This window comes from Alligator mississippiensis, chromosome 10, assembly GCF_030867095.1.
Source record: "Alligator mississippiensis isolate rAllMis1 chromosome 10, rAllMis1, whole genome shotgun sequence".
NCBI classification, from domain to species: domain Eukaryota; kingdom Metazoa; phylum Chordata; order Crocodylia; family Alligatoridae; genus Alligator; species Alligator mississippiensis.
Genome location: NC_081833.1, coordinates 45421570 through 45445277, shown reverse-complemented (window position 1 = coordinate 45445277; position 23708 = coordinate 45421570). Strand labels below are relative to the sequence as shown.

At 43.4% G+C, this 23708-nt stretch overlaps 1 protein-coding gene across 5 annotated transcripts in view; it reads right to left on the bottom strand.

The window, feature by feature from the left end:
• LOC102561946 (dipeptidase 2) overlaps positions 1-23708 on the bottom strand; it is a 51698-nt gene that overhangs the window by 9828 nt on the left and 18162 nt on the right. For 2 of the 5 annotated variants that reach the window (XM_014603372.3, XM_014603374.3), the window contains exons 2-10: positions 17443-17728; positions 14151-14277; positions 13429-13558; positions 13102-13243; positions 11671-11740; positions 10463-10639; positions 9525-9612; positions 8724-8799; positions 4661-4796 (exon numbers count right to left, since the gene is read on the bottom strand). In XM_014603372.3, coding sequence (XP_014458858.1) covers positions 4661-4796; positions 8724-8799; positions 9525-9612; positions 10463-10639; positions 11671-11740; positions 13102-13243; positions 13429-13558; positions 14151-14277; positions 17443-17708 — 1212 coding nt within the window. In that variant the 5' untranslated portion in view covers positions 17709-17728. The remainder of the gene's footprint in view (positions 1-4660; positions 4797-8723; positions 8800-9524; positions 9613-10462; positions 10640-11670; positions 11741-13101; positions 13244-13428; positions 13559-14150; positions 14278-17442; positions 17729-23708) is intronic. The other 3 variants (XM_019497508.2, XM_019497509.2, XM_059713777.1) reach the window with 3 other exon arrangements.

Below are 23708 nucleotides of genomic sequence, written 5' to 3'. Positions count from 1 at the left end.
TGGTTGTTTGGAACTGGAATTGTCCTGGAGGGCACACCTATGGAAGAAGCCTCAGTGTCCTGAGTGGGAAACTGTGACCATGTCAGAACAGTGGAGCGCCTGCTCCATGGTGCTGGATGAGAGGGATGCCCAAGAGGAGGTGACCCTGATCATGACCCCAATCTCCCCTCCAATTCTAAGGAGTAGCACAGATGAGGAGGAGGAGGAGGAGGAAACTACTTTGGATGCAGTTCCTGCATCAGAGGTTCCTCCAGAGACCCAAAGAATGGTTTCTGTTCCCGTGATGCAAAAGGATGCACGACCGGGGACTTGTAAGTATTGGAGAATGGGCATTATATCCATTTGGGCCACTTTAGCAGGCACTTTCGGTACCTGTGGGTTGCATGTGTCGAGGGATTAGTGCATGTAGCGCTGGAAGTGGGTCACCGTCCTCTCGTGAGGGTGGGTAAACACTTTGTTTTCCTTTAACTTACCAGCTACCATAGCCAATGCCAGCCAGGGACGTGCCTCTGAACCGGGGACTTGTAAGTTTCAAGGAATGGGAATTTTTTCCACTTGTGCCACTGGCAGGCACCGTTTCAGTTTGCGGGGGGGGCGCAAAGGATGTGAGGCTGACTGTGAGCTGAGACTGTGCAATTATGACTGGCGACCCTCCCTGGCATGCCTACCAGTTCATGCCCATTTCTTGCACACAGTTTTGGCGCTGTTTTGCAAAGCAATTGCCAGGATGTTACCAGTATGTCTGCACTGACAGGTTTTTTTGCACTGAAATGAGGATGGGGGGAGGGTGAACTTTTTCTGACCCTCTGAACAGCAGACCTATAAATTGAGGGAGCAGTGGTCAGGGTACAGGTACACCATATTGATCCAAGATGTCTGAGGCTGAGGAGACAAGTCAGCAGGCCAGAGACAGAAGAAGACCATGAGCCAGGGTGTGTAAGACTAAGGCAATGTGGTCCCATGAGGATGTCTCCAAGGAGAGTTGCCCAGCAGGGGCACAACAAGACAGCGCTCAAGTGCAAGCTGAAGTCCAATATGAGAGCTGCTTTCCAACATGGAGTTGCAAGAAGGCATCATGACAGGGGAGCTATGGGGACATCATCCTCCACAACCAGTATGTCTAGCCATTGGGAACTGACATCCCAACATATGAAATGATACCTGAGATTGGGCTGGACTCTGCTGGGGGGTGGAAGAGTGGCGGGATGGGCAATTGCAGACAAGTGACATGATAGTGGGGGGGGGGGCATAGTTTACTTCAACTGACAACTAAATAGACAGGTGGAGGGATTTGATTGTCATGCAGGAAGGTGAAGGGCAATGCAAAGCATGGGGGCTGTGCTTGCTTGTGAATACTGTTCAGGTGTTCAGAGCTCATCTAATACCATCCCCACACACGCACATTCCTTCCTGTTTTCAGCTCTGATTTATACATTGTCACTGCTGCCACTGCCACCACCACTACAGGAGAAAAGCAGACCATGTACAAAGCCTGAAAACAACACCCAGACATGCCATCACTCCCTGTGTGGTGTGGCTGAGGCATGTCAGTGTTAACTTGCAATGCTCCTACACATACTGTCCATAAAAACTATGCATGGTGGACACATGGTAATGGCCAATAAATCTCTTAGGTCCTGATCGCTGTTACTGTTACTTGGTTGGTTGCATGGTGGGGGTTAGTGGGGTTGGCGGTTCTAGGTCTGTCTACCTTTCTGCTACCTCTGCTCTCTGCCCTACTGGCCATGGAGTGCCATCCCTGCTTGCAAGTAAAGGCAGTAAATATAGTACGGTAAAATGATAAATAAGTAAAAAGGATAAATAAAGTGGTTGGCTTCTGCTTTTCCCCCACATGCTGGAGGTCACCTCAGAATCCAACCTATATTTCAGTTTTTGTCTTCTAGCACTGTTGGTACCTACTGGTTAAAGAACATGAGGCATTTTTAAAATCCAGTCCTGGGACAATGTAAAATGGAAGTGCCCATCCTCCATGAAGATCTGGAGATGTATGGGCTTTAAATAACCATTTAAAAATATCCAACAAGTACTATAAATATTTTTTAAAAATGTGTAATTACATGATAAAGTTAAAACTGTTAGCAGGTCAATATTATTCTGCCAGTGGGCCATGATGCTTATGCTCTTATCATTGTTTTAAAAAGGTCCCCAGAAAATCTTTCCTACAGGGTAAAATTCCAAAGAGCACCAGAGGTTATTAAAAAAAAAAATCACCTTCTTCTCCTCGAGGCAAATCGTTTCTAAACAGGTACAAAAAGTGCCTCAAGCCCTGCCTTGCAAACTGCTTCATCCAAGAGCAATCGTACTTATTCCTTCTTATGGAAAAATACCAAAAGCTCATTAATAATACATATCCGAATTAATTATCAGTCACTGGATGAAGCCACTGTAGTAATTCTGCCATCGTTTCCTGAAGGTTCTTGAATTTTTCTTGTGTATCTTTCATTTAAAACTCACAGCGTCTTTGTTGCCATTCACTAACATTTGCTACTTCACAAGAGTTGTAGACTGAATTTTCCCAAGTAGCTGCCTTTCATATTGAACAAAATAGTCTTTTATAATCTGGAATTGCAAGCTTAGGGCAGTGGTTCTAGATCTGTCTGCCTGCCTGCTGCCTCTATTTATTGGCTGTTACCTGCAAGCATGGAGGGCACCCCATGGCCAGTGGGGCAGAGAGCTCCTGATCGCTTTTCCCCACACGTCATGGTGTCAGTTGGGTGCATGGTGGGGGGGAGTTGTGAGTGTAAGTCTGTCTGCCAGCTCCCTTTGCTCTCTGCCCCAATGGCTCTGGGGTCCCCTCTCTGTTTGCTTTTCTCCAAATGTAACTATATCACTTGGTTCCACAGGTTTACTAAGCTGAACAGTGCTTACTGCTTCTTGTAAATTGTTTACCTTGAAATTTCTGTAATGGTTGGATTGTTATTTATGTAAATTAGGGTGAATAAATCACTAAAGGTTAATTATGTAAAAGAGAATTATCTGTTTCCTTTTATTTAAATGCGTCTGCTATCCTCACTTGCAAACAAACATTTGTTTGAAACATCAGGGAAGTTCATTTAACCAATACTGGAAAATCCAGTGAATCCCCAAATGGCAACAGCATGGCATGGGCGGGGGGGAGGACACGGACAGATTAAGATTCCTTGGGGCCCTGTGCACCCTCCTATGTCCTGCCCCGCAGCTCTTGGCCCTGTCTCGGGCCGGCACCACAGCAGCAGCAGTCAGAGTGGGACACGCTGCCCCTCAGGCCTGGGACCAGCTGGCCCATGCATTAATCCACCTATAGAAGGGGTGATTGGGGCACTGACTACAGGTTGGGAGTGATGGGCACTGCCAGGGCCAGGGCTGCTGTCAGAAGTTATGGCCAGCAGGATGGGGTGAGACTGTGCAATCATGACTGATGTGGCAGCGCAAGGGAACCTGGGAGCTATGGGAAGGCTGTACTTAGCAGCTGGTGCCTGCCCACTCCTAGCAGTATCTCGCATGCTGCCATGAGTCTAAATGGGGGACTGGATAACCTTGTGCACTCACGAAAGGTGTGGCACCCAGCACAAAAGAAAAGGGGGCAGCTATGGGCTGCATGCATGCACAAGGTGTGTACCATTTAGCTGTGTCTGACTGAAAGGGAAATGAAAGCAGTCCATGCCCTCCCACCCCCCATCCTGTAGGCATGCAAGTGGTTCATTCCTGGACTGAACCTGGGACAGGCTATGTCGTAACTGTGCCATTCTCAGTTAAGAGCTGCCAGCTGCCATAGGTCTTTCTGACTATGGGGTGACCTTGTGCAATTGCGAATGGTGTGGCCGGGAGCCAGCACACAGCACAAAGGAAAAAAAAAAAAAGCAGCAGCTACAGGCTGTGTTCAGTCAGGGGCAGGGGCAGGTAATGGGGTAATGGTGCCATTGTCACCCTATCCAGGGCATGGCCTGGGCGTGAGTGGTGGGGTGTCCCTCCATGGGTGTCGGTGTAGGAGAATGAACAATGATGCACGTGGGGCTGGGTGGACTGCTGCATCTGCCATGCTACACCTGGTGTTCAGGGAAACACATTACACCGATTTATCAAAATGGGGCAGCTGCAGTTCAAAGAGACATCTGGTAGAAAAAGAGGCTCATTACATGTCTTTGAGTGTCTTTGTGCGTAACAAATCAATGGATGCGATACTTTAATTCGCAGTGAGCCAAACTAAACTACGTCCAAGGAGTTTTACTTTAATGCACCATAAAGACTTTTAAAGCATCCGTAAAACCCACTCGTGCAAACAGTCACGCTATTGAAGCACATGAAAGGGCAAAAAACTGGATGTGTATAAACGCCTGTGTGCAGTAAAGCAGCTCATGTAGACTTGCCTAGTGAGCATAATTGAAGTGGTAGCTCTCATACTGATATATTTATAGGCAGAAAATAGAGAAGTAATTTGGCAAAGAATCAAAGAATACTCTCTTTCCATCCCATTTATTTTGTCCCCATTCTTGTCTTTTTGTACTGTTTGGTATCACATTACTAAATCCCTAGTCTTTTTTCATATTTTTCCTCCACAGCAAAAAGCGTGATTCCAAAAGCTATGTTTTCATCTCTGCTTTCATATGAACCAAATATTCAATGGTGAGACCAAAATAGTTGTTATCTATTTCAATCTTACTTTTTCCACCTCCTTGAAAACACGGAGAAAGTTTTCCCTTAAAATCCCTTTCAGTTCTGCCTCGTTCCATCCTCTTCTGAGAAGCTCTTCAATCAAAGCAGGGTATTTTGAAACATCTTCCAGACCCTTAGGGAAACTATTAGCAAGAATAACAGAATGACAAGCAGCACACACCTGTTAAATAATGTAGCTAGTGATTTTAAAAGGGAGATGATAGGGTAAGGGTCAGAGTCAGCACTTTGTAGCACAGCTCACTGGGGACATCATTCTTTCTCAGAGAAGTCAAAATTGTGAGTCCAATTAGGTTCACCTGGAGCCGGATTGAACCCCACAGCTGTACCAAGCAATATCCTTTCTCCAGGGACTATCCAATTAGAACATCTAAACATTGCTTTCCAGTGAAAAAGCAACATTATGTGCCAACATTAAAGCAGCTTGAGCAGTAATACAAACCAACAAAAACACCACTTGATAATCATTTATCAATTATTTCTCCCTTCATTTTACACAGCACATGCCTGATGTTCAGGAAAACAACTATGTAACAGAAGATTTTAGTGTACTTTATCTATCTAACTGAAGACTTTTAAAAATACAACCAAAAGCATATGACTTAATGAAAAAGTGGACATTTTTTTTTTGCACTCCCTTAGTCACCAAATCATTTATCAAAAAAACTAGAGGGTCAAAGTTTTGAACTCAACTGGAATTTTTTACATATAGCAAAGAAAGATACACAGACCACTCCATTTGAAGAGAAAACAATAAGCATGATAGATGTTGTGTCATTATTCTTGTCCAGCTAAAGAGAGCTAGAAGCAAAAAGAAACAAACCTCTTTGATGAACCTTTGGCATTATTTTGAAACTATTAGTACTACTTGGCAATTTCTTCTTCAGCAGTAGTCATTGTTTTCAGAATATCCTGAGCAATCTATCTGTGTTTTACTTTCTGATGGGGTTAAGTCAACACATTAAGATTCTTCCCAACACTATCAAATTGAACACCCTCATGAAATGTGTAAAACAAGATGTATTGTTGTTAACTGCAGCCTTTTTGGACACGGGACTGTAAAAGTTATGGTTTGTCCAATCCCTTTAAGACTAGATGGGTATTTTCTGATCAAATCTAAGTGTCTGCCTACTTTCCAGGTGTAGTATTGCTCCAAGCTAACTGGGCTGACTTCTGTGCCTCTGAAGAATGAAGCAAGCTGAATCAGCACAAGAAGAATGAAATAGGAGAGCTGATAACCAACACTCAGGACAAAACCGAACCCGTGAATGAATACTTCACATCGATATTCCACCAGTCCAAGGGTGTTAGCCTGCTTGACAGACTACAGGATGATCATGGTGAGGGTGACCACCCTCCTTTAGTCGGTGTAAATCTTGTGGGGGAACACCTACAAAGGCTAAATATCTACAAGTCAGAAGAACCAGATGAACTACACCCAAAAGTGCTAAAAGAACTGGCTGACATCATTGTGCAACCTATGGCAAAGTTATTTGAAGACCTGCAGCACTCAGGAGAGGTCCCAGAAGACTGGAAGAAGGCTAATGTGATGCCTATCTTTAAGAAAGGGAGAAAGGAGGACCGGGGACATTACAGGCCAAACAGTTTGACCTCAATACCTGGTAAAATCCTGGAGAAAATTATCAGAGAATCCATCACAGACAGGCTAACTAAAGGCAATATTCTGAAGGACAGCCAACATGACTTCATTATGGGCAGGTCATGCCAGACCAACCTCATATCCTTCTACAGTCAGATAACTTGCCACCTGGATAGGGGAAATGAGGTTGATATTATATACTTGGACTTCAAAAAGGCCTTTGACCTGACCTTCCATGATGTCCTCATGGTTAAATTGGGAAAATGCAGCCTAGACTATTTTACTGTCTGGTGGCTAGGTAACTGGCTCCATGGTAGGACCCAAAGGATCTTGATTGATGGAACTGAGTCATCATGGTGGAAGGTGATGAGTGGCATCCGTCAGGGTTCAGTACTTGGACCAGTTCTCTTCAACATGTTCAATGATTTGGATTTGGGTCTTAAAAGCAAAGTAGCAAAGTTCCCTGACAACACCAAACTATGGGGGAGCATGGTCATGCTCAAAGACAGGCTAGCAATACAGGCTGACCCAGACAGGCTTGTGAAGTGGGCAGACCTCAACCTGATGTTTAATATGAAGAAATGTAAAGTACTCCATCTGAAGAGAAATAATCTACAACACACTTACAGGCTTGGCAGTGCTATGCTTGCCAGCATCGCAACTGAATGAGACCTGGGTGTCATGACTGACAACAAAATGAACAGGAGCTACCAATGCAATGCCATAGCTGGCAGAGCTAATGAAACACTGGCATGCATCTACCGAGACATCTCAAACAAGGCTAAGAATGTCATCCTCCGGCTCTAATCAGAGTTGGTGAGACCGCAGCTAGAGTACTGTGTTCAGTTCTGGGCACTGCACTTCAGGAAGGATGTGAAGAAGCTCAAGAGAGTCCAGAGGAGGGCCACATACATGATTAAAGGCCTAGAGACCAAGTCATATGAGAAGAGACTGAAAGACTTGGGACTGTTCAGCCTGAAGAAAAGACTCGGAGGGGACTTGATGGCGGTCTATAAGTATTAAGTAAATTAGGGGCGTACATCAGGGCTTGGGGGAGTGTCTATTCAACAAGGCCTCCTGGGGAGGACAAGAAATAATGGGCACAAACTGACTAAAGATTGCTTTGGGCTAAACATAAGGAAAAACATATTTACAAGTGGAGTGCGGAGGGTTTGGAACAGGCTCCCCCGCAGAGATAGTATAGTCTTTCACCCTGGTGATCTTCAAAAAACATCTTGATGCCCATCTTGCTGGGGTCATCTGATCCCAGCAGTCTTTCCTGCCCAAGTGCAGGGGGGGGCTGGACCCAATGATCTGTAAGTTCCCTTCTAGTCCCTAGCAACTATGAAACTATGAACCTATGAAAGCAGGAAAGTTTTAAAGTTAAGCCAATAATTCACAAGCAGGCTAGATTTGTTACACATCTGATTACACACTGGATCTTTCAGTGTCATCAAGAAGAACAAACAGGAAATCAAGAAATAGAAATCCAATTGCATGCTCCTAACCTCAAAGCATGCAGAGAGGGTTGACCTCCAGACTCATAGATCCTATGTAATAGAGATCACCAATTAGTCCCAGTGGCAATTTTTATACATTTATTAATCAAGTCTGCTGAAGTAGTCTATTCAGAAGGCTCCAGCATCCTGCAGCATTTTATGCATTCAGTACTCCCATGTTTTAAAATAGCAGTAGGGATGCTTAAACTGAATCTTGTCCAACAAGCTTTAGTTAAAGCACCCCTGCTGCCATTTTGAAATGTGAAACACTAAATACACAAGACTTCCCATTTGAGGCTGTGTTAGCTTTTCTGCCAGCATTCTCCTTCCCCTACCTTTGTACACAGAAATCCCTGACTATAGGGAAGGTGTCATGAGGTGCAGAGGTCAGCAAAGTCCTGGCTAGCTGATTTTCACTCCCTACCCAATAGATAAGCACCCCGATGAGAAGGAAATGATCACATTCCTGTCTGATAAAATGTAGCAATTTTTTTGTAGCTTCTATAAAATACAGTTGTTCTTGGCTGCCTCTTGCAAAAAATTAAAAGGAAAAACCTAACAGTTTAAGGAGAAAACTATGGGCGCCTATACATGAGCAGTGAGGCTGCTCCAACATGCTGTAATTACAGCACATCGGCACAGACTAAATTAATTAAGCCTGCTGGAGTTTGGTAATTACTGTGCTCCAGCACACTCCAGTGTCATGTGAATCAGCATTCCTGCAGTGAAAAATGGCAGCAATGGCGCTTTAACTAAAGCTCATTCAACAAGCTTTAGTTAAAGCGCCCCTGCCACCATTTTTCAGCACTGGGACACTGATACACTTGATGCTCTGGGCGCTTTAATTAAACTGGCTCTTGTAGCCACTATAATTAAAGCACCCTAGCCCCCCACACTCCCGTAGCATGTGTATAAATGTCCTTTATGCTGAATTAATATATAGTTTTACTAACCTCTGCGCTCCATCGTAGTCGCCACCAATTCCTATTGATTTTGAACCTGCAATTTTCTTTATGTGGTCAAAATGATCTAGAATAAAATATCAAAGAAGAGAAAGTCTAAACACATGGCAAGGAGAAACAACCTATTTCAGACATACCAATGTTTGGTTGAGATGCCCCATAATGTTATATTAATACTGCATACATTTCAAATAAACATGAAGTCTAAAGACACATTTATAATACTGGTTTAAATTCCGTGATGCAAGTGACAAACCCTTTATAGCTAATTTGATATTTATATTCAGTGCACTAGCTAGCAATCTCATGAATAATAACAGAACTAATGTAATTTGAGGAATATGGCTAACTAATGTGAAAGACATGAATTCTTGAGAAATACTTTGTGCACAGCAATGGAAATTGCATTATACATTATATTCCAGACATCCATAGGGTTTTCCACTCTCTTATTAACTACTCAGGTTCAGGGCATTTCCTGACAATTAACAACCATTCTGAGGCTTAATGAATGGTTCTTGGCTTCACTTCAGGTTATCATTTCCTCCGGTGATTTATTCATGCCCTGCATTTCTTCTTATTGCTCAATAATTAAAGTTTTAAAGAGGACAAGATTTACAAGTAACAGGTAAATATGTGAGTGGGTATAATTTATATAACATGGATATAAATTCTATCAGCAGATTCACACATGAAGTGTGACCCATATTCTTCAGAAATTTATGGGGAAAATCATCACTAAAAACTACACCTGATCTGAGCCTATAAGAGATCGATATATCAACTTCAAACCTGCTACAGTAGAAACATTCACGTTGTCAGTGCCACAGGCCAGTGCTTGAGTCTGGAAGGTCACCATCACAATTCCATTGTTCTTTTCCTGAAAGAAAAAGAGAGGGGGATATACTGTGAATGGCTATTCAGAAATTCTGCAATCCTCACAGTCCCCATGTCCTGGTCACACTCCAACCAGCAGTGGATGAATACACCTCCACCCATAATTTCACACAAGAGGTGGCCTCTTTATACCTGACCTCAAATCTAAGTCACCCGATGTAAGTGACCAAAACTCCATGGTTACAAGTCAGACCAATTCGGCCTCCTCTCATTAACAATGTTTCTTCTCAATATACCCCAAATCATTTCAATCATTGAGGTGCTACGTGAAACTTAATTCAAAGCAATAGTCAGAGGGGTAAATGCATAACTTGTTGGTTAGGGATTTGTTTACAAGTACAGGTCAGTCGCATCATACGCGCATTTAACTTGCATGAATTCAACTATATGTGGGGTAGGAAGGGGGGCGGGGCTTGAGCTTGCACGCAGTGCAGCCACTTACCTGGAGGCCCATTATGGCAGTGACGGCCACTGCCTCCAAAACCTCCCACTGTCGCCAAGGAGCCGTGCCCGGAGCTGTGTGGCTGGCCGCCGGGTGGCAGTGGCAGCGTGGTGGTGGCCGGAAGGCACACAGCCATCCCCACCACCACCCCGCGCTGTGCCACTACCACCGGCCGCACAGCTCTCAGCATGGCGCCACGTGCAAACTCAAGCCCCGCCCGCCCTCCCACCCCATGTATAGTCATCGATTTTAGCCTTACGGGATTTTCGCTTTACATGCTGACTTCAGCACCTAACCCCCACATAAGATGCAACTGACCTGTAACACTGAACTAATTTCAGATGTTGATTCAGGCCAACCAGAAATTATACATTTTTTTCAAATTACTCACCAGACTTTGAAGAATATCATCAGGAACGTTTCTTGGGTGATTACAAACAGAGAAGGCAGAAGAATGACTGAAAATGACTGGTGCTTTAGAAATGTTGAGAGCTGCTCTTGCTGTAGAGTCTGAGGTATGGGATAAATCTATCATCATCCCCAGGCGGTTCATCTCCTTCACTACCTCCTAACACAGATTTACAGACAGCAATATTAGTAATACATATATAAAGGTGACACATTATCTATCTAGTGTGTATAATTAAATGCTTAGATTTTCATGAACGACATGGCTTCCAGTGGATAAAAACTAGCATATCATATCTCCCCTATGATGCTAAATACAGTTACCAAGTCTTAAAGGACTTATCTACATATTACCAAGAAATAAGTTACATAGAACCTGGTCTCCCACACTTCTATTTACATGGGTAACCCCATCATATCCATCAGGACTTCCATGCCCTCAACATGCTCCTAGTGCTCACACCTCTGCCTTAATTATAATTTAATCCTATGCCTCAGGACTTTAGTTAGTCCTCAGTAAAGAGTAGAAAGGAATTCTGCCCTCAGTTCTGGTAGGTTTATAGCATCTTTTTCCTTCACCTTCTGATATATTTGCCCCAGTTAAAGTTTTGGCACTTGATATGTGGTATATGGTTAAATGATATGGCCCATAACATCAAAGAGGTCATACTAGATAATCTAATGGTCTCTTCTGGCTTTTATTTCTATAAAACTATGACTACTTGGGTTAGTCGAGACAACCTGTGCAAGTATTGGCAAAGGGGAACCACACCTTACCCTACATAATAAATAGAGCTCAACAACACTGTATACTTCACCGTATGCTACTGTTAATACAAGATATCACAATTTCCTGCTTGTTGTGCATCTTATTCTAAAACAGACCTGTACTCATTTGCCAAATTATTTTTCATTCATTTTGACAGAATCTGAGACTATTTGCTCCTTAATTTTTTTTTTTTCAATGTTACAAGCACAATTTCCAAAATTTCAGCATGCCTTCTCACATATCCTCTGACATTTCCTCTGACCTCAACTCCTTCTGGAAAAATGGTACAGACTGTAAGAAGGCCAAGATCTAGTTATTACATCTTTTAAGACAAGCTGTTTTTCAAAAAACAGAATCAGAATTTGTAAAGCTGTTAGTGATGTAAAAGTTTGTTTAGATTGTCATTCAAGAGAGATTCTTACTTTGCCAAATTTGCTCAGACCATCAATATGGGGATAAAAGCTATAAAGCTGCTTTGATGAAGTTTCTGACCTTCAGAAAAAAAGAAAAAGGTAGATAAAATCTTGTTGTTCTTGCAAGTTAGATTCAGAAAAGATCTCACACTAATATGGGAAAACACACCACCCTGAAGTCCCATAGTCAAGTTAAAGATGCCAATCTGATCAAGGCTGGTGAACAGTGCTGAGGCAGTTGCAGAACAACATGGACAGGGGTTATTTTTTTTTAATTGCATAGTAAAGAATACTTTGATTGACTTATTTCTTATGTCCTGGTAAAAGTGGGTCTGTAAAATTCATTTGAATGAGAGAGGTTGCCTTCAGGACTAGTCCAGGAAGTGCTGCTCATGCATAATATAACAAGATACAGGGCATGTCTACACGTGATGCTACATTGCTGTAGCAATGTGCTATGGTAATGTAGCATCCGCAGGCAAGAACCAAGAGGCAACAGCTATGTTGCCATAGCAACACAATTCCTCATTATAGTGCATTACTATGGCAACGTAGCAGTTAAAAATAACCATGACCATGCACTGTGCACACAGCGCAGTACAGGCTGTTACTGCGCTATCCTACCAAAAGGTAGTACTAAATGACAGCGCAGTAACAAAGACACCATAGGGACACATGTAGATGCAACCACAAAGACTATATCAAAGTAGGAAGATACAGGGATGGCTGCCTAAGGAGGCCCTACAGAAAGCTGAGTCTGGCATCATCAGCCAAACAGATGATCAGAAGCCAATGTGATAAAATTAAGATGGATAAATAGAAAGAGTCAGATTTACCAGAGTTTCTCTCTCTATTTAACTCTCACCTGTACATGAGACTGGTTTGGGAATTAAAAATATGATTTTCAGCCTTTAGTTTTTTAAATCTTCAGTTTTCATCCAGCACCTGATGTTATTGTTCAAAGGCTTTTCAGTGGCCTCTGATAAAGACATTGGCTTAGTTTTTCAGTGTAATCTGTCTACGTCACAAGTACATATATCAATAGAGGAGTAGTCCTCAATCTGTTGCACAAGCCATTTGACCATTTCGCTCAAAAGTTCCCTTCTGGTGGGAGCCCAAGTGCTATAACTGAATTTCTGTGGGACACATGATACCACTCATGAGACTCAGAACAGAATCAGTGTGGACTCTTCACACTTCTAGAAATAGTTTCCCTAAAATATGGCCATGGCAACATTTGGTAGATTGTAACAATATCCTTGACACTGCTCAATTCTGTGGACTGATCCTAAAAGAAGTTGCAGCATGTGGAAGGACAGATAGATTCTTCATCTTCAACCCACCACATAACAAGCTGACCTATCCCCAAGTCACCCTTCTTCAATTCCCCTGTCAGAAATCACAAAACTAGAATTACAGAAATAGATGCACATCAGTTACCATGGAGTATTGCAGGTGTGTGTTAAACTCATGTACCGAACACCAAGGTCATAATACACCCTCAGCATTGCCAGACTGCTGTCAATGGAATGACCACCCTCTATTCCAATCAAGCATGCTATCTTTTTACTGTCCACAATACCTGGAATTTAAAAGGGAGACATTTCCAGAGTAAGTTAGTGACGGAAAAGGAGTTAGTGCTATATCACTGAGCAGCACACTACCATTAAACTACCATGACTATCAATTTGCTATGTGCTTCTACTCACGAACTGCCTCATGCAACCTCTTTAATGAAACATTTTTTAATCACAAAACTAGTATCACCTTGGGAGGTTGTAACAAATTCAAGTTCTTCGTATTCGCTACACATCCTCTTGATAACATCAATCTGTTCTAAAGTAAGCCGCACAGCATCCTTGTTCTGAGCACTACAAAGAACATATGCTGACCAAAACTGAAAGACATGAACAGAGATTAAACCAGATAACCTTTGTTGCCAAACCATAAAACTTCTGTGTTCATGAACTACAGTTGAGTAAAAAGATCAGAAACATGAAAATCATGTTTCCCTTGTGCACTATCTAGTGGAGATTGCATCTCAAGATTTCTAAAAAACACTTCCTATTCTGAATCAAGAACACAATCTTCAAGAATGATTACAAGCTGTCATCACTCTCAGCCATTCCCACAGAGCTTCCAGGAAAGAAGAATTAAACAAGTTTTAATTCAGCTGACATTAAAAAATGAATTTTTGCTTTGGTCAAGAATAGCTGATTCTGAAACAAAGAAATGTAAAAGTCTGATAAACACAAATATTGTAGGAAAAACATTTGTAGCCATAGGGGTTTTGTTTTTCTTTACAATGGGCTGAACCCAAATTCCAGATTTCCTTAACAACTGGCACATTCAGCATCTGACCTAGTGAAAATCTGCGTGCGGATATGAATTTTGCTCAAATCCAACCACAGAACAAGTATACAAATACAAATATAGGGCAAACATATTCAAAGAGGTTCCTATCAGCTATGTGCATTGATAGCACATACCTGAGCTCCTACATATCCAGATTGAAGCTTCTGAATGTTTGTGTGTGTGGTGGGAAGGTTCATTAAGTTGATTCTACTGATTTTGTTTTGGTACTGTATCCTCAGCTGCAGTGCAAGGTCGTTGTGCCTAAAAAGTAGAATAAATAGTATTGAAGATACAAATAAGACGGTCCTTTCCTATCTCAAATGTTTATTTATTTCTTCATCTATTTTTAATCTTTCCTGCCCTGGGGGGCGGGGGGCTGGGGACGGGGCTGGACCCAATGATCTCACAAGGTCCCTTCCAGCCCTAAACTTCTGTGTATCTGTGAATCTTATGTTAACTGCCAACATCCTTTCAATGGTGTTTGCTTGGAAAGAGCCTCACTTTCTGAAACAGACATCTTTCCTGGGAATCTTTTTTCTGCTGCCCTGAAGGTTCCTGCCCTTTCTATTCTTGGTGCTTAAGTTTCTCTCCTGTCCCTCTCGCCACTTCTTTCTCTTGGCTCCGTTTCTACTGTTTCTGATGGGATGTGGGATCTAAGATTAGCAGCCATGCCTATTGAAGGCAAATTCTATTTTAGAGGCTCACTTGACTGATTTTCTTTATATTTTTGAGTCAGGTCAGACTGAACACAAACATTGTTCTTTATAGCTATATGGGCATCCTTTCAGGTCAGGTTGCCTGCTTTATAATCATTGGGAAATATTAGCTAAAAACATAGCTGAAAAAGATGGTGGGATTGTAGGATGGAAAGGTAAATAAATAAATGTGAGAATACTTGAATTAATGTAGCTTGATCAAGTTAATCTAAATTAGTGTGTACATATTATACCCTTTAAATATGAAGTAATACCCCTTGAGATTGATATAAAAATGCAGCAGGTGCTGCTTATACCTCTGGCCTTTAAAAATACATTATGCTGTCACCTGGGCACTCATCAATGACAGCTGCCAACACGAAACAATTTACAGAACTCTGTTTTGAAGGCCCAGTCCTGAAATCAGAAGCCATTTTGCTGCTCAGGTCCTAGCAGATGTGGCTCTTCATTTATTATTACAGCACATAAAAGGTGTAATAATATCTTTACAAAGAAGTGAAAAATGAAACTGCAACTTAGCATTTAAGCATTACACTTGCTATACCTGGTATTGGACCCTATTATGTTAGACTCTTTTATTTAAACAGTTGATTATTATCTCTCAGCTCTTTTTGAACCCAGTATTAATCTCCCTAAGTATGGAGCTTGTGCTTGATCCCCCTATCTACTTAACTGCATAGAGGATACCATATTTACTCAAATACAAGATGAGGTTTTTTTCCCCACAATTGGCATGGGGAAAAAAGCCCATTGTCTTATAATTGCATACAAGAGAATCTCATTAAATACACTGTCTATCATGAAACTGTTGCCAAAAGCAGCATGTGCTCAGTAATGGAAACCAACTTCCTAGCTGATTAAATGCAGCCAACACTGAGCATGATTATAAAACACATGGCCCATAATGGGCAAATATGCTGATGTGAACCTTTTAGTGTGTCTGCGCATTAGGGGTGTGTGAAATGGGCCCTATTTGATTCAGATTCAGATTCGGCCTGAATCAGGGACAGTGATTCGATTTGTTGATTTGGATCACTGTCCCTGATTCGATTTGGCTGAATCCAAATCTGAAAATGTGATGCTGATTCAGAGAATGAGCGATTTGGCCATAGACACAGCTTTAAATGTTTTTTCCACATACTTCAAGGTACCACCATGGCTCGCGAACACTGCAATGCTGGGGTGAATGGAGTGTTCCACAGAAGCATGGGGGTCCCCCCAAGTGCTTGGCAGCAAACCCAAAAGTGGACCAGAAGTACTTCTGGTCCACTTCCAGGTCCGCCAGGGAGCATGCTGGTGGCTCCCCTGCCCCAGCTCGGCAATCAGTTATGGGAGGACCCCAGGTGCCCCCCCTGACCCAGGAGGCACCAGTCACTGAGCCGGGGGGGGGGTGCTGGGGGTCCCTCCAGCCTGCTCTCTGGTAGACCCAGAAGTGGACCAGAAGTGCTGCCAAATGCACTGGGACACTCCCCACACTCCCATGGGACAATCCATGCACCTCAGCATCGCAGCATTCATGAGCCGCCTGCTACCTAGAGGTATGTAGAAAAAATATTTAAAGGTGTGTCTATGTCTGAATCGCTGAATCTTTCCAAATCTCTCCAAATCAATTTGGAGGGTTCCAATTCAATTCAGAAAGATTAAAAGGTCCTCCTTTGATTCATTTTGGACTTGGAGATTCGGCCACTGAGTCAGGCTGAATCTCTGCTGAATCGAATCAGGGACCAAAGCTTCACACAGCCCTAGTGTACATGTGTGTGGTCCGTAAAAAAATGTGTAGATGTTCCTTCTTCAGGGAACTGGCACCAGGCCTGGAGGTATTGAAATACCAAGCCAGCACTAGGAAAGCCGGAGTCAGCTCTAACATCCTCCACTTGGTGCCAAAAATGTTAAAGTCCAAGATGGCAAAGCTCAAGGCATAAGGAGATACAGAAGACCCAAGCAAAGGGCTGCAAAGTAGAGGGTGGGGGTAGGGGTGTCAACACAACTAAGTTACATATGGAACATGCAGCCAGCTAAGCCTGGGTGTCAGAGGGTCAGAAGGGGGAAAAGCAGTGGCAGGGGGGAGAGGGGGGAAACACGTTGCTTATACAGAAAAGAATATACAATAAACCCCATACAACAGTGCCACATTCAAGTGGGGAGTTGGCTTCTAGGCGCACACACAATTACAAATAGTGACATGCAGGACACAATTGCGCTACATTTGATCTTAGCCAAAAAAATGAGATGTTAATGGGAACCCATCACAAAGATAGATTAACATAACTCATTTGAATAAAATAAATGATAGTGTCCATTAACCACACTTCCCCTCACTGCTAACCCTTTTTGAAGTCATGGTGAGCCACTAAATTGCATACATTTTTGTTTCCTCTTCACTTTCATAGCTGAACTGTGCCTTTCTTTCCCATTTTCAATTATTCCTGTTTCTTCACCAGCCTTAAATGTCTGGCAAACATCACCAAATGGGGCCCCAAACTGTTCACCCAAAACCCCCTCTAATTAATTAAATTCTATACCTGAAAAAAATATAACAAATGTATAAGTTTTCTGCATATAGAATGTATTTATTGGATGATTCATCTTATATTTGTGTAAATATGGTATATTCAATATTTAAGGATACCTTGTGTTTAGATCACTGATTTAGGATTACTAACAATTTTAAATTGCTTGGACCTATTTGAAAATAAGACACATTATATACCCATCGATTAAACGGGCTTGCTTCATTAGCTCTACAGCCCTTCCTTCTGCCATTTTATCAGTGGCAGAAGCCAAAACATCAGGGAGAAGCACCAAAAGCCACAAGAACAGATTTTCAGGCTTGATCTTGAAGATGATACTGATATTGATCTTGAAGACGTCCATTGGAGAAAAGAGCTGCTCCGACGTACAGTGGCTATGAGGAACCTCTCTAGTCTGTAGAGGTTCTAGACTTAATAGTTTTGGCACAGTGGAGGCCTGTCTCATGGGGAAGGCACAAATGAATTCTGAAGGAAAACAAAAAGAATGAACAGAATAAGAAGAGACCAGAGGTGCATAATGTGAGTAAAGGATTAAATAATACAAGGGCATGTCAATATTGCTTTTTTCCTCACCCCACTACCAAGAAAGTAGCCCCTCCATTTGCTTCTACCTCAGGCTTTTTTTTACATTTTCTTAGTGTGGATTATGAAGCATTTGCAAGACATCCAGAACTCTTTGGAAGCACATATTACATCTTCAAAGAGATGAAGAGATTGGCTCAGTGAGAAAATTATTTTTTCCCATAATTTCAGTCAGTGGCTATGCTACAAATAAAACCCAGAAGAGCAAATCCTGGGCACCTGTCCCAGCAATGCCATATCTTAGGAAATTATATAATGGCAGGTATGTCCATAAAAAAAAATTAACTAATGTTCCAATGACATAGTTATGAAATGTTACCATACTACTCTCAGTAACTGCCAGATATAAGCACTCAAACATCACAATCCTTAAAGGCCATGAATTACAAAATTAAATGTTGATGTTGGCTATTTATTTCCCTTCTGGTCTGCATACCCACAAATATGAAGAAAAAAAAAAAAACCTCTCTTTTTTTTTTTTCTTTTTTTTTTTAGCTTTTATGTTTGTGGATACGCAGACTGGAAGGGACAAACATAACTAACATTTAATTTTATATTTCATGGTCTTTCAAGATTGTGATTTTGAGTCCTTGTGTCTGAACCATTAGCCGTTATGGTCTGGACCATATGTTCTTATATGTCCATATGTTCTGGACCATATGTCCTTATGTCTGGACCATTAATTTTTAATTTTTTTTATGGAAATATCTGCCAGTATATAATTTAAGAAAGATGTTTCCGTGTAATCTCATGACTCCAGAAACTGGGTTTTAAAAAGGAATCACAAAAATAAGACACGATTGTGACAAACCTTATGCTGACCTAACCCCAAGCCTTGTCCCCAACTATTCTTTTGGGTGTTCTTGGGGCTCCAACCAGATCTTTTTCCTGGGGGCACTACTGTCCCCTAGCCAGTCTCAGTGAAACCAGCATTATGCTTGGACGTTGCAGCATAGCAGAATTCTTCAAATCACACATGGGTGCATCCAAATGAGTACGAACGTGCCTCTTGCCCTGCCTCAAACCCCTTTGAGGCAGGGCAAGAGGCACATGCGGGAACAAAAAAATGTTCCCCGTGCTGCAAGATTGCAGCACAGGGAGAAAATTAGACCCCTGGATATCCAGGGATCTAAAAAAAATGAAGTAAAAAAAGTGGGTCAGGGCACAGTCCCGGACCATGCCCTGAGGCAACCGGAGGCTGGGTCCTCCAGGGAGATGCTCTGGCTGCAAGAGCGTCTCCATGGTTGGCCCCTCACCCTGGTGCTGAAAAGTGTGGCCGGCCAGGCCGTGTGTTCAGCACCAGGGCTCCAGTGCTGGTGAGTCAGGGGTTGGGAGGGCTGAAGGAGGGGGGAGGGGACCATAGGGGGGACCCCCGCAAGCCCCGCCAACTCCCCAGACCCCCTGATCCCTGCCCTGCCTGGCCCCTCCCCCCGCCAGCTCCCCAGACTCCCCCTGATTACTACCCAGCTGGGTCCTGCCATCCTCGGGGCTCCTCTGCCACCCGGCCAGGCCAGGCCCATAGCAGCAGGACCCTATGTGGTGCGTGGAGACTGTGCACCATGCCCAGATGGGTCCTACTGGCCCTGGGGCTGCTCTTGCCACCTGACCAGCCTGGCCAGGTGGCAGGAGCAGCCCCAGGGCTGGCAGGACCCAGCAGGTGTGGCACGCAGTCCCCGCATGCCGCACCAGGTCCTGCAACCATGGTTCAGAGCGCCCCACTCCCACTGCTGCTGCTAAAGGTAAGTTATGGGCAGGTGGGCTGTGGCCCTCGAGGGTGCCTGCAACCCTGGGCAGTGAGGTTGGGGCCCTGTGGGGGATTGGGGCTGTAGCCCTCCAGGAGGGAGCTGGGGCCCTGTGCGGGGGGGGCATTCCATGTGCTGTGGGGGGGTGTGTACCCTGTGGGGGCCAGGGGACCCACCCCTCCTGAGCAGCCCCCCCCACAAGGTCCCCTGTTTCCACAGTCCCCTCAGCAATCTTCCCACACCTACCCACCCACCAACCCATGTCCCTCCACACACACACACCCATCTAACCCCACACTCCTTCCCACCCCTTTCCTGCAAACACCACATCCCCCCATCACAGACCCATCATGTGTGAAGAAAATCAAAAGTACACATCAAGACATATAGGTATTTAGAATTTATTTTATCATGATGATAGAGACACTGGTAGGCTTCCACATTGCTTTAACATTGTAAATATACCAATAAAGCATTGCCTAACTGATTGCTGTCTCTCTCTCTCTCTTTCTCTAGATGTGTGTGTGTGTGTGTGTGTGTGTGTAGAGTGGTCTTTTGCTTTAATTGTGGAAGAACATGGATTTTGGGGTATTTTTAAAAATGGATTTGGGATGCTGCTGCAGCAGTCCAGCTGGCACAAGGGGTAGTATCCCCAGATAGCCAGGCCCCAGAAGCTCCTGAAAGCAAGTAGCCCTGACCTGCTTGCCAGGGCAGCTTTTTGTACGGATAGGGCTAGGACAGGGCAGCTTTTTATACTGCTGGGGGCAGCACAGGTGCCGGCCCCAGGCTTTAGATCCCCCTGGCTGCAGATCCGGGAGGAGCCAGGCAGAGCTATTTTGCCCCAAGTGGCACAATCTGTTCCAAAACAAAGTGCATGTCTGAGCACGTGCACTGAGGCAAAAAGCCCCAGCTCAAATTTTCACTGCTTCTATTTGAGCTACTGCATGTGTGGACACACCCCATGTGTGCAAACAGGACCAGGTCTGGCCCCATCATCAATGCCTGTTGTTGTCAGCTGCCCAGTAATCACTCTTATCACAAGACAAACAGTGAAATATAAAACAAAAAGAAGACTTACCACATAAGACCAAAAGGGGATCTGTTAAGTTTGTGGACAAATGTATGAAACAAATAAGAAATACCTCACTGTTGCTTTCTAACTTGGAGCAGTTTCCTAGTGAATTCTGCATTGCCATCAGCTAGCACCTCCACTATTTTTCCAAGAGCTCTCTAGCTTCCCTACCCCAAGTATTTTCCTTTGACTAGACTAGGGGTGGCCAACCCACAGCTGTGGAGCCACATGTGGCTCTTCAGAAGTTAATATGCATCTCCTTGAATCTTTGCACAAACACAGTTTCCTTTCCGTCCTTTTGGAAGCTAGTCACCATGTGTTTGTGCAAAGATTCAAGGAGACGCATATTAACTTCTGAAGAGCCGCATGTGGCTCCAGGGCTGCAGGCTGGCCACCCCTACCCTAGACCAAAGGTTCTCAACCATTTAAATTTAAGGCACCCCTCATTAGACCCAAGACACCCCTTGAGAAATGTCAGCTTTTAGCTTTCACCCATACTTTGACTGCAGAAAAATAAACTGCAATAAAATAAGATGAAAAAAATCTGTGACCAATAAAATTACTAAGTGAAAAGAGCCTGGTTGTTAGAATTCTGAGATATTTTCAAATCAAATGCTTGGTTATGTAGGAGACATGAGTATAATCCCAAAGAGAAGCTGAGGGGACTTGCATTGTATGATACCAGTGGAATGCAAGTAAGATGACTAAGAAAGTGCTTTTCAAAAAGCAAGTTTGTTTCTAACAATAGGGTGCTAATAGCTCAGATGAGAATTAAAAAAAAAATCTACTAGAATTCCCTGCCTTTTCTCTTTAAAAATAAAAGACAAATTAAGATAGAAGAATAAAAATGCATGTGTAATCACATTGTACTGTCATTGTAATCTTCGTCACCCATTTTTTTCTGTTAATTTTCCACTGAAAAACTTAGAATGTTGCCAGTCAGCCCCCAAATTTGCCTTGTAAAGTAAATTTCCAGAAATATTTTTTTTGCAAAGAACATAATATTTAAAACATTACTTTTGGGTTCACAGACCTGCGCTGCCCCTTGGGCTTAGATGCAAACTGCTTTTTTGAAGAGATCCTTTCTCTTTGGAAATGTGCTTTTTTGGAGGGACTAAGTCAGTCCTTTTCTATGTCCTACAGAATCCAGAAGCATGATGAACCATGTTGTAAACAACTTGCATGCACATGGGAAGCAGCATATAGAAGTGTTAAAGTAATTTCAAATGAATACTGTAATTTCAAATGAAAAATGTGCTCCCTGTGGATAAAAAAAATGTTTTACAGAAACCAAATTGGTTTTCACAAGATCAAGCTTTCCATGACTATCTTGGGCTGAACAACAGTTAGATAAACTGTATGATAACACTAACACAAGCTCTATAAAAAGACCTGCAGTGCTGGTTAGAGGAATGAATACAGTCCTGCCAGTTCCAATGTAAACTGAAACGGTTTTGAGAGGGGTTTTCATATTCTTAATTTGGAGAGTCCATAAAGTAGTAAAATGTACCAAAATTAAAGCCAACTTAAATGCATCCACACAGTTCCATTTTTCAAGCTGAGTAAGGTGCAGAAAGCAAAGAGCATAAATGGTGACAAAAGTAAATAGTTTTCATTCTTTACCAATTTTATCTAAGATGGGATTGGAAATATCATATAAACATTAGATGTTCTCTTTAACTAGTATGTTTCATAGATTTCATAGATTTCATAGACATTAGGGCTGGAAGGGACCTCGGAAGATCATCAAGTCCAGCCCCCTGCCCAAAGGGCAGGAAGTCAGCTGGGGTCATAGGATCCCAGCAAGATAAGCATCCAGTTTGCTCTTGAAGGTGTTCAATGTAGGCGCTTGAACCACCTCCGGTGGCAGGCTTTTCCAGACCTTGGGGGCTCGGACAGTAAAGAAATTCTTCCTTATGTCCAGCCTGAAATGGTCTTGTAGTAGTTTATGACCATTCGACCTAGTCGTCATCCCTTGGGGCGCTCTGGTGAACAAACGTTCCCCCAGATACTGGTGGTCACCCCTGATAAACTTATAGGTGGCCATCAGATCACCCCTGAGCCTGCGCTTTTCCAGGCTAAAGAGCCCCAGGGCTCTCAGCCTGTCATCGTAGGGTCTGCTTCCCTGACCTCTGATCATGCGTGTGGCTCTTCTCTGGACTCTCTCAAGCTTCTCCACATCCTTTTTGAATTGCGGAGCCCAAAACTGGACGCAGTACTCCAGCTGTAGCCTCACCAAGGCCGAGTACAAGGGGAGAATGACGTCCCGGGATTTGCTTGAGAAGCATCTATGGATGCAAGCCAGCATTTTGGTCGCTTTACTAGCCGCAGCATCGCATTGCAGGATCATGTTCATCTTGTGGTCAATGATGACCCCCAAGTCTCTTTCTTCTGTGTTATGTCCCTTTAAGTACTCTTAGACTCCTGAGCCTCTACAACTTTTGACAGGTATTTTGCTTTTGACCATTGCTCTTTTACTTGCTGTTTGATGTAATATGCACAGCTATTGAGCCCAGTTTAGCTTAATTAAATTTGTCACCCAGACTAAGTGCAGACATTTGGGTGGGTTAGGGGGAGGTTAGGTTGAGTTCAAAATGGCCACCTGATCTAAGGTAAGTCAGGATGGTGGGGGGCTAGTGGAAGAAGGGTTGGGAAGGCGGGGGACAAGCATTCTGGGGGGATGTAGGGGCAGGCAGTATCTATGGGGGGCTACTAGGGTCCAGAAGGGTTTGGTGGGATCAGGGAGGCCCACAGAAGAGTTTGGGGAGATCATGGACTATTTTTAACTCCCCAGCCCCCGCCCCGGTGAATCTATACCCCCATCTGTCCTACCCCTCCCCCCACCAATATTTACTTGCTCAGCTCCAGCAGTAGAAAATACTGATAAACCCAGTGGCACATGGAGCAACATGAGGGATGGAGGATTGGGGGAGGCTGGCTGATCCATGGGACAGGGGGTGCAAGGGGCTGGAGGGGTAAAAATAGCCCACTGCTGGGTGTGAGGGTTGGGGGTGAAAAAGCACAGCCCCAGGGCTGTGACAAGCGGCTG